Raw genomic sequence first — 12,197 nt, forward strand, 5'->3', positions numbered from 1 at the left:
AAGTAGTTGACCCAGCACCAATCCTTATGGCACTCCACTGGTCACAGGTCTCCAGTCTGAAAAACAACCCTCCACCATCACCCTCTGTCTTCTACCTTTGAGCCAGTTCAGTATCCAAATGGCTAGTTCTCCCTGTTTCCATGAGATCTAACCTTACTAACCAGTCTCCCATGGGGAACCACGTTGAACACCTTACTGAAGTCCATATAGATTACATTTACTGCTGTGCCCTCCTCAACCCTCTTTGTTATTTCAAAAATATAGTACAATCCCAATGAAGTTATCATCCTTTTCTTATTTCTCAATTCCACCCAAATAACTTCCCTGGATGTATTTCTGGGAATAACCTCCCTCAGTACAGCTGTAATGCTATCCCTTATCAAAAACATCACTCCCCCTCCTCTCTAACCTCCCTTTCTGTCCTTTCTGTAGCATTTGTATCCTGGAACATTAAGCTGCCAGTCCTGCCCATCCCTGAGCCATGTTTCTGTAATTGCTATGATATTCCAGTCCCTTGTTCCTAACCATGCTCTGAGTTCATCTGACTTCTCTGTTCGGCCTCTTGCATTGAAATAAATTCAGTTTAATTTATCAGTCCTACCTTGTTCTCAGCTTTGTCCCTGCCTGCCCTGACTGTTTCACTCGCCTTTGTTCTCAACTGTACCAGTCTCATGATTGATCTCTTTCCTCCTATCTCCCTGGATACTGCACCCCCACCTTACTAGTTTAAATCCCCCCGAGCAGCTCTAGCAAATCTCCCTGCCAGTATATTAGACCCCTTCCAAATTAGGTGCAATCTGTCCTTCCTTTACAAGGCACATCTACCCCAAAAGAGATTCCAGTGATCCAAAAATGTGAATCCTTCTCCCATACACCAGCTCCTCAGCCATGCATTCATCTGCTGTATTCTCCTATTCCTGCCCTCACTAGCTCGTAATCCAGATATTACTAACCTTGAGGACCTCCTTTTTAAATTCCTCCTTAACTCTCTGTAATCTCCCTTTGGCATCTCAACCTTTTCCCTTCCTATGTTGTTGGTTCCAATGTGGACAATGACCTCCTGCTGGCCCCTCTTTCCCCTTGAGAACATTCTGCACCCTCTCTGAGACATCCTTGATCCTGGCACCAGGGAAGCAACACACCATTCTGATTTTTCGCTGCTGGCCACAGAAACGTCTGTCTGTACCTCTGACTACAGAATCCCCTAACACAATTGATCTCTTGGAACCCAACGTACCCCTCATTGCATTAAAGCCACTCTCAATACCAGAAAGTTGGCTGTTCGTGCTATGTTTCCCTGAGAATCCATCACCCCCTATATTTTCCAAAACAGCACACTTGTTTGAAATGGGGATAACCACAAAAGACTCCTGCACTACCTGCCTACCTCTCTTACCTTTCCTGGAGTTAACCCATCTATGTGACTGTATCTGCAACTTTTCCCCCTTCCTATAACTGCCATCCATCACATCCCCTTGGTCTTGTAAACTCCTCATTGCCTCTAACTGTATCTCCAACCGATATATTCAATCTGATAGGATTCGCAACCACCGGCACTTATTGCAGATATAATCCACAGTAACCCATAAACTCTCCCAAAATGCCCACATCTGACAAGAAGAGCATGTCACTCTACAAAAGGCCATTTTTGCTTCTTTCAATCTACAGACCCAGAAAATAGCACTGTCTTATTCCTCAACAAAATACTGCTCCAGGTTAAATTAATACTTATGGCTTCTATTTTAAGTTTAATCAAGAGACATATCTCAATAAAACATATAATCAAGAAAGAACCCACTCTACTCACTACTGCAGACTTACTGTAAGGCCACATTGCAAAATATTTACTTATCTGTTTCTGTGCTGTGTCCTCGCCCAAACAGGTTTCTCCAAGATTTGTTGTGAATTTCACTGCTTGTTAGTTTTCCCAGATACACTCCGATGTCCAGCGATACATGAATTCAAACAGCAAATGCAGTAACTGTTCAGGTTCACTGCTGTGTCATTAGCAGTGAGAGTTTCTCTCTCTCTCTCTCTCTCTCTCTCTCTCTCTCTCTCTCTCTCTCTCTCTCTCTCTCTCTCTCTCTCTCTTCCCCCCCTGACCTCACCACGTGCTTCCTTTCTTGAGTACCGTGTGCAATTCTAGTCGCCCTGTTATCGGAAGGATATTATTAAACTGGAGAGGGTTCAGTAAAGATTGACCAGGATGTTGACTGGAATGGAGGGTTTGAGTTATGAGAAGAAGTTGGATATCTGGGACTTTTTCCAGTGGAGCACAGAAATGTGAGGGCTGACCTTATTGAGGTTTATAAAATTATGAGGGGCATAGATGAAGTGAATGTCAAAGGTATTTTCCCGAGGGTGGGGGAGTTCAAACTATGGGGCATATTTTTAAGGTGAGAGGAGAACAATTTAAAACTTAACATGAGGGGCAATTTATGTTTTTACAGAAAGTGACTGATGTGTGGGTTGAACTGCCAGAGGAAGTGGTGGATGCAGGTACAGTTACAATGTTTAAAAGGCAGTTGAATGAGTACCTGAACAGTGAAGGTTTGGATGGACATGGATCAATTGCAGTCAGTTGGGGCTAATTTAGTTTGGGAAGATTGTCAGCCTGGACTAGTTGGATCAAAGGGTCTGTTTCTGTGCTGTATGACTCTCCTGCAGATGAGACTAGTTATACATTTACAGATAATAAACTTACAGATAAGGTACTTCCCTTATTATATCGCTGTGCGTTCTGAACTACTGTTCAGCTGTTGAATTACCTTGTTCAAAGTGACATAAATATATCAGATGCAGATGTTTCTTCCACGGTGGTGACTTAATCTAAAATCTGGACGGAAGCTGAAATTCCCTGACCTACACCAGTCTCTTATGTTGTTCTGATGCCAAAACTACGCACTCTGTTTCAAACTCTTACAGTCATTTGCCAGATCTCCTCCTTTTACAAAGCTTGAGGGAATGCTGCCCTCGTACTGTGCCAAATGCCAATTCAGACCAACTGAAGAAAATCAATTAAGCATGAAATGAATTGCTTGTTTAATCAGCATATTAAAATTAATCTGGTTTATTGAAGTATAAATTCATACGTTTGTAGTAAGACATATAAAAGTGCACTCTTACTTAGACTATGTTATTTAGACTGGTATTAAAATCAAGATGTTCTACATCTTCCATTACATTTGGATTTTGTTTTGTTTTGCTATTCCATCTCAATTTTTTCACTGTGTCCCGTTTCAGTATTTTCGCTTCAGTTCTGTTCAGCTGTGTTTATTTTTGTGGCTTTTGCTGTCTCCAGGCCTTACCTTTTCTGGCTCAGTTGGTGGTATTCTCACCTCTGAGTCACAAGGCTGTGGGTTCACGGTCAGTTCCAGCACCTGAATGCGTAACCGAGGCTGACATTCCAGTATGTTGCTGAGGGTGATGCTGCACCTTTGGCGGGTCTGCAGTCTCCACATCCCCCTCAGTTACATGGAAAAGATCCTCTTGCATTGTTTGACAGAAGAGCAAGGGAACTGGCTCTAGTGTCCTGCTCAATATTTATCTCTCAATCAACAGTGCAATACAAATTACCTGGTCATTATGTTTGACGAGATTGCTATCCAAATTACCACAGTTCCTGCATTGCAGCAGTGATTATACTTCAAGAATGCTCCATTGGATGAACAATATTTTCATCCAGTAGTCATGAAAGGTGTAAATAGAAATGCAAGTCTTTGTCTTTTTTCAATTTTCTCTTTGGATCTTTAATTCAGTTTGTTTCTTCAATGCTCTCTTGAAACACCCAAAGAAATTACAGCTCTGCATCTTCACCTTATCCATTCTACAAGCCTTACGTTAATTGAAGATACTTTGTTGTTTTTTTTTAGCCAACTCTCTTCAGCCTTTCCCCCCTCCATATTTATCCTTGCAAAGACTTCTTAACTGTGAGAATCTTTGTCTATTCTGCACTTTGTTAGATATATTTACAGGCTGTTTGTTGTAGAAGGATTCTAGCTTCATTGGTCTGAGGGCCTTTTTTTTTACAGTGGGAGAGGGTCAACCATAATTGAGTCTTAACAAGAAGGAGTTCTTGTCTTAAATTTAGTTTATAGTGTGATAACAAATAGGTGCGAGTTACATTTGTTTATTAGACATGATTACTGGAACTATGGGGAGAAAGAAAATATAGCTGTTCTGTTCAAGATTGAGAGCTGTTCTGATTTACTCATTGCAAGACTACATGCTATCTTCAGATTGGATGGAGATTATTGTTGTGTTGAACCTTAACCCTTTCAGAACCTTTTACAAACCTCCTAAGCCTTTCTTCTACCTTGGTTTTGATTCAAAACAAAGATTTGAACCCCTATTCTGTTTTAGTCAGAGAAACCGCTGACAAAACAAAGCTCACCCAATTGCAACCTCTTCGATGGCAAAGGAGATTTTGTGAACTTCCAGTCTTCATTGTAATTTATTTATTCCATATTTGCATCATTTTATTTAGTTTTGTGTAATCTTAGACCATGATTTGCAATCAGTTAGATGGATTCATTGAAACATCAGAGTAGTGTTCCTTCAATGTCATTATTAATTACAGACTGAACAATCCCACTTCCAATGACTTGACTAGCAGAAAAGGTGCTGCCATTTACAAAGTCGATACTTAAGATATCAGTGTTGATTGTTTTAATTTCCACATGAAAATAAGTGTGAAGAAGCCATCCAGGGGGCCTCAAGTGAGGATAGCTCAGAACCAAATCCAGTTGTCAGACATTGGCAAGAAGTTTATTTATAAATCAAGTGAAATAACCACCAATAATGAATGGTTCTTACTGGAGCATCCTCCAAGCTAGCCTTTTCCTTGTTCCCAGTGGCCTTTTACAGAACAACTGGTTCTTCCTCTTATATCCCAACACAAATTATGTACAAATGTCGTGTTGCCTGAGGAATCCGGATAAAACTGCTATTGTCCTAAAGGATATTTGGGTTGTGAAGAAGGCATTTGGTGCACTTGCCTTCATTGGTCAGTACATTTAAGTATGGGAGTTAGGATGTCATGTTGCAGCAGTACAGACATTGGTGAGGCCACTTTTAGAATGTTGCATTCAGTATCAGAAAGAAGTTGTTTAAAGGGTTCAGAAAAGATATACAAGGATATTGTCAGGCCTGAAGGGTTTGAGCTATAGGGAGAGGCTGAATAGGCTGGGGCTATTTTCCCTGGAGCATCAGAGACTGAGGGGGTGGCCTTATAGAGGTTTATAAAACGGTGAAGGGCATGGATAGGGTAAATATTATTCTAGGAATAGCCAAGGTCTTTTTCCCAGGGTAGTGGAATCCAAAATTAGAGGGCATTGGTTTAAGATGAGGGGGAAAATAATTGAAAGGGTCTTAAGAGGAAACTTTTTCACACGCAAGGTGGTGCCAGTTTGGAATGAGCTGCCAGAGGAAGTGGTGGAAGCTGGTGCAATTACAGCATTTAAAAGACATCTGCTTGGACACATGAATAGGAAGGGTTTAGAGGGATATTGGCCAAGTACTGGCAAATGGGACAAAGTCAGTTTAGAATATCTGGTTGGCATGGAAAAGTTGGACAGAAGGGTCTATATCTGTGCTGTCTAACTCTATGACTCTATAAGTAAATGTACAATTTGAACAGTGAAATAACAAGGTAAAACTATAAAGCTGGACATATACAAGATCCAAAAGCCTGGCAACACCACTGAACATCAGAACTAAGTCAGAACGGGATGTTGTCCATGGTGTCGTGTGTCTCCCCTACTATCCCTGTTCTTCCTCTCTCCCCCCCATCCAAAAAAGAGATTTAAATGAATTGCTGAAGGCTGTGTGGACTGCTGTTAACACAGCAGATGACTCAGCCAGCATTTCCTATGGCTGCTAATGTGAACAAAAACCTTTCTTTACTCAAACTGACGACCAGAGACAATGTACCCAATTGTGAAGGTAGCAATTTGGAAGCACATGTGCAGTCTAATTAACCACATTAATCTTCCTGTGACAACTTCTGAATGCACAGTAAAACATGGAGAAGGGTAACCATAGATCAACCCCTATCCCTATATCATTAGATAATCATTTGAAACACAGTCATCCAGACAAAGAGGGGGTGGAATCGCAACACTGAGGTTGCAATGCAGCTGGTGCTTCATTTTCTACGTAAGGTATGTCTGGGGGGTGAACTGGCAAATGCCCAAATGCATGACTTTGTTAACTGGGTGCGAGAGGTGCTGTACGGCGCAGACTTTTGCACTTGGTCTAATGGAAAAATATCAGCTCTCACCCTATGTGAAATAACGTCTGGTATTTATTTAAATTAAATGCATCTTAGTAGATCCCAACAGGGAGATTTTCTTCAAAAGGCAATTGTTGAGGGCAGTAAACTGCAGCAACTTGACAAGTTATTTCAGTGGTACATGTCCTGCCTCTGTGACCTCTTGATCCAAGAGGGACGAAACCAGCAAAAATCACAGGCTAACCATCAACTCTCACCATAATGACTCAAATCTGCTCCGTCACATTTGGTGCTGAATCAAGACCTCCTGGAACTCTCATCATCACCATCACCACAGGGCTGCAGTGGTTCTAGGAAAAGGCCCCAGTGGCACCTTGATTGGTAGTATTGGCAGATAGGCTAGAGTATATATGATATTGTAGGTGTGTATGTTATAATTAATGGAACCATATGGACCAATATTTATCCAGAAATTGGGTCTCTTTGACTTGCTTTTCCAACAGAGCCGAGTTATGGGACAGTCAGTCCAACACTATGCGCGAGGCTGATAAACTGCACCCTGACAGAGAAGGATTGCCCATACGGCTTTGTGCAAGATCAGAAGGGATGTTTGATGTGCCAGTGCCTACCTAGTAAGTGATACAATCCTTTCAGAATGCCAGGGAGCTTTTAGTCACCAAGTACTGAACTCTAGCTCAGTAAATGTAATCTTTGTATTAAACTTGCTTTGAATTGTAAGCTCCTTGGCAAAACTCCAGAAAAATGCAATGGAAATTTCTTCAGTCACTGTTTGTCTGCTCTATCCCTTCACTTTTGGTATTATCAGCAGTGACCTGAAGTACATAGTACATCAGCATAATCAAAAAAGTCTGTTTATAACAAACCACAAATGATAGTAAGTCATATGGTATATTTCCCAACATTTACACCTTTGCAAAGTTGTTTGGCCCTGGGTCCAGCATCAGGGTTAGATCATCTCTGCCATAGCTAACCTCTGCCTCTCCAGATAAAGGCTGAGCAGCCCAGTTTAAATGGCCAATTACCCTGATCCCAGACAATTGTCTGCAGTCTGGGAGATTTCTCATAGCAGTCCTGCTGAAAGTGCACTAAGGCTCCCTCAAAATACTTGGGAAATCCTGATTCATGTTTGTTTCTATATTGATGACAAATGAAATGAATGATGAATGCTATGTTTTAATGCAACAAAAAACTCTCAATTATCAGAGATTTCCATGGCTTCCCCAAGGAAGTAACTTAGTTGGGAATTTAGCAGATTCCCCTTCTACCAAACTTCAACAGAGTTGATGAAATGTTGAAGGAATTCCATTTTTGATCACCTTTGTTAATATTGCACAATTATTCAAACCTTAGAAAGGAAATTTAATGTTCAGGAGTCTGTAGTCTTTCTCTCTCTCTCTCTCACACACACACACAGACACAAACACTCACACACCCCACACCCGCGCGTACACACACACACACACACACACACACACAGGCCCTCTGTCTCACACACACATTCTCTATCACACGTGCTGTCCCTCTCCCACGCACACACTCCTCTCCCGCACACTCTCACGTGCACCCTCTGTCTCCTGCACTCAATCTCTCTATCTCTCATGCACACTTCTCTCTCTCTTTCGCATGCTTTTTCTCTCTCTCACGTGCGCTCTCTCTCTCTCTCTCGTGTGCACACACTCTTGTTTGATGGCAGCCTTCCCTTCCCAAAGGTACTGTGGCTGCCTATGGAGTGGGGAAACATCAAGGATAATTCTAGAATTTGGAACAGAGGAGAGAAATGGTATAGCTCATGCCAAAAAGATAAGGTAAAAACAATGACTGCAGATGCTGAAAATCAAATACTGGATTAGTGGTGCTGGAAGAGCACAGCAGTTCAGGCAGCATCCAACGAGCAGCAAAATCAACGTTTCGGGCAAAAGCCCTTCATCAGGAATAAAGGCAGTGAGCCTGAAGCATGGAGAGATAAGCTAGAGGAGGGTGGGGGTGGGGAGAGAGTAGCATAGAGTACAATGGGTGAGTGGGGGAGGAGATGAAGGTGATAGGTCAAGGAGGAGAGGGTGGAGTGGATAGGTGGAAAAGAAGATAGGCAGGTCGGATAAGTCAAGGAGACAGTAACTGAGCTGGAAGCTTGAAACTAGGATGAGGTGGGGGAAGGGGAGATGAGGAAGCTGTTGTGTCCACATTGATGCCCTGGGGTTGAAGTGTTCCGAGGCGGAAGATGAGGCGTTCTTCCTCCAGGCATCTGGTGGTGAGGGAGCGGCGGTGAAGGAGGCCCAGGACCTCCAAGCCCTCCGTTTTTTCCTCTCCAGACGTCCCCAACAGTACCCTTCCACTGACACTCTCATTCGTTTGGCCGAACTGGTCCTCACGCTTAACAACTTCTCCTTTGAATCCTCCCAATTCCTCCAGACCAAAGGCGTAGCCATGGGCACACGTATGGGCCTGTCTCTTTGTTGGCTATGTAGAACAGTTGATCTTCCGTAATTACACCGGCACCACTCCCCACCTCTTCCTCCGCTACATTGATGACTGCATTGGCGCCACCTCGTGCTCCCGCGAGGAGGTTGAGCAATTCATCAACTTCACCAACACATTCCACCCTGACCTTAAATTTACCTGGACTATCTCTGACACCTCGCTCTCCTTCCTGGACCTCTCCATCTCCATTAGTGACGACCGACTTGACACTGACATTTTTTACAAACCCACTGACTCCCACAGCTACCTGGATTACACCTCGTCCCACCCTATCTCTTGCAAAAATGCCATCCCGTATTCCCAATTTCTCCGCCTCTGCCGTATCTGCTCCCAGGAGGACCAGTTCCACCATAGGACACACCAGATGGCCTCCTTCTTTAGAGACCGCAATTTCCCTTCCCACGTGGTTAAAGATGCCCTCCAACGCATCTCGTCCACATCCCGCACCTCCGCCCTCAGACCCCACCCCTCCAACCGTAACAAGGACAGAACGCCCCTGGTGCTCACCTTCCACCCTACAAACCTTCGCATCAACCAAATCATCCACCGACATTTCCGCCACCTCCAAAAAGACCCCACCACCAGGGATATATTTCCCTCCCCACCCCTTTCCGCCTTCCGCAAAGACCGTTCCCTCCGTGACTACCTGGTCAGGTCCACACCCCCCTATGACCCACCCTCCCATTCTGGTACTTTCCCCTGCCACCGCAGGAACTGTAAAACCTGTGCCCACACCTCCTCCCTCACCTCTATCCAAGGCCCTAAAGGAGCCTTCCACATCCATCAAAGTTTCACCTGCACATCCACCAATATCATTTATTGTATCCGTTGCTCGCGATGTGGTGTCCTCTACATTGGGGAGACTGGGCGCCTCCTAGCAGAGCGCTTTAGGGAACATCTCCAAGACACCCGCACCAATCAACCAAACCGCCCCGTGGCCCAACATTTCAACTCCCCCTCCCACTCTGCCGAGGACATGGAGGTCCTGGGCCTCCTTCACCGCTGCTCCCTCACCACCAGACGCCTGGAGGAAGAACGCCTCATCTTCCGCCTCGGAACACTTCAACCCCAGGGCATCAATGTGGACTTCAACAGCTTCCTCATCTCCCCTTCCCCCACCTCATCCTAGTTTCAAGCTTCCAGCTCAGTTACTGTCTCCTTGACTTGTCCGACCTGCCTATCTTCTTTTCCACCTATCCACTCCACCCTCTCCTCCTTGACCTATCACCTTCATCTCCTCCCCCACTCACCCATTGTACTCTATGCTACTCTCTCCCCACCCCCACCCTCCTCTAGCTTATCTCTCCATGCTTCAGGCTCACTGCCTTTATTCCTGATGAAGGGCTTTTGCCCGAAACGTTGATTTCGCTGCTCGTTGGATCCATGCCAAAAAGATAGTCGAGTAACACAAATATACCACATATACATGTAACAATATCTTTTATAGGCTAGAAGTCTTAGTGTCCATTTCTACAGTATTTTCAAGGAGTTGATATGTGTGTTGATTTGGGCCCAAGTGACATTTATAAAAGACCAACAATGCTAAAGAATAACCTTATTAATTTTGTAATATTACAAGCTCTGTAAATTCATCTATATATTTATATAACATTTATTCATTCATTTACCAGTATTCATTTTCATTCGTACCTATATCATTCCAATGGAATCAGTCACTAACATCTCTAGGATTATATTTTGTTTCTGAAAATTTTATGTTTTGATCTTTGAAAAACAAAGACTGACTTCTGCACAAATTATTAAACAAATACTTCAACTTTTCATTGCAAGGGTTTGCATTTTTAAAAATGTTTATATATTTTAAGTTCACTCACACATCATTGTTTAAAAGCTATTACACCACCTTCACATATTACACATAATTTATGTTGAACACTTTGTGCACATCTCAGGACTTGTCTCTCCGTCACATCTGTAATTTCCACGGTTCTGGGTGGAACAACTGTTATTAATTTCTGAGTTCATAGTAGCAAATGTTCAGCACACGAGATCTCTACATTCCAATAGCCTGGAGACAACAGCTGGAAGAGATACAGCACTAAAATGGAACAGGGTTTGGTCTTTGTGTTACTCATGCAGTGACTGCAGCTTTATTGTAGTGTTCAAGATGCCTCACACTAGACTCACCATTCAGGAACAGGCTGTTCATCACCAACAACATATTTTCAACTGGATTAATTGCAGTTGTTTGTGTTGAAGGAGTATTGGAAAGTAAAAATGCTGCTATCATTTTGCTGTGAATAAGGAATTTGTTACAATCTAAGTAGAGACTGAAAACAGTGTCGAGAGTGTGGTGCTGGAAATTCACAGCAGGTCAGGCAGCATCTGAGGAGCAGGAGAATCAACGATTTGGGCATAAACCCTTCATCAGGAATCCTTATGGCTGAAACATCGATTCTCCTGCTCCTTGGATGCCGCCTGACCTGCTGTGCTTTTCCAGCACCTCACTCTCTATTCTGATCTCCAGTATCTGCAGTCTCACTTTCTCCTAAAGACTGAAAACAGAATGTTAAGGTTTCTAGTGGCTGACTGGAAGGATTGCATGAACAGATTTAAAGTTTTAAGACTTCTACTGTAATAAATGAATTAAAAGCAACATTGTCTGCACATAATTCGGTAGATCCCTTAGCTACAGAAAGGATGCCCCATTAAACTTTAAAATGACCAAAAAATGCTTCTCGACAGTTGTATACTACTAAGGCCGTTATGAGGACACTTCTTCAAGAAGCAATCTAAAAATATTCTGGTTTCCTTTTCTAACTGGAATACTTGTAAGCCTTGAACTGACTTTCATGGTGATGGGCAGCTTGAAGAATATTCCTTCAGCTGAGCTCCATAAATCTTTGAGCCTTGTTAAATCCTCATGAACGCAGCCTTTCAATCTGAGCATAGGCTCCAATTTACATTGCACATAGTGACCAGCGTTGTCACCACTTTAGGCGCAAGACTAGCCACCTCTGTCTTTATCTTCTCTCACCCTCTCTTTTTCATACCCTTGCAGGGGTTTTAAAAAGCCTTTAAACTCTATTTTCAGAGAAGTCCTGTATCATGGTAGTAAACTTACTAGCTGTAAACTCTTCCCCTCTCAAAGTTTATTTCTACAGCAATGAGCCTTACATCCCAGTGGAAGTGCTATTAAGCTATCTTCTGGATCACAACCTCCACTGCATCACAGAATAAAATAGTTAGAAGTATGGGCATGTATAGCTCCCCTGTAATTTGAATACTAGCAGCCTATCTGCTAACAGCACAGCTGCCCTGGTCATTGTTTACAATCTGTGACTATTTTACATTTTCTTCTTAGGCCCCTCTGCTCATCATCACCCTCCATTACACCCCTTGACCTTTAACAACCAACCCACCTAAGCTTGTTAGGCAGAATATGGAGCCGGTCACATGACCACCTTCAAGCCTCCATTTGACCCCAAGTTAAAGAGGGAGTGTC

At 43.1% G+C, this 12,197-nt stretch overlaps 1 protein-coding gene across 1 annotated transcript in view; it reads left to right on the top strand.

The window, feature by feature from the left end:
• The window catches only part of LOC140476477 (cysteine-rich motor neuron 1 protein-like), a 251,069-nt gene that overhangs the window by 201,513 nt on the left and 37,359 nt on the right, over positions 1 to 12,197 (top strand). The window contains exon 6 of the mRNA XM_072569166.1: positions 6,736 to 6,864. Coding sequence (XP_072425267.1) covers positions 6,736 to 6,864 — 129 coding nt within the window. The remainder of the gene's footprint in view (positions 1 to 6,735; positions 6,865 to 12,197) is intronic.

The sequence above is a fragment of the Chiloscyllium punctatum genome, chromosome 4, assembly GCF_047496795.1.
Source record: "Chiloscyllium punctatum isolate Juve2018m chromosome 4, sChiPun1.3, whole genome shotgun sequence".
Taxonomy (NCBI): domain Eukaryota; kingdom Metazoa; phylum Chordata; class Chondrichthyes; order Orectolobiformes; family Hemiscylliidae; genus Chiloscyllium; species Chiloscyllium punctatum.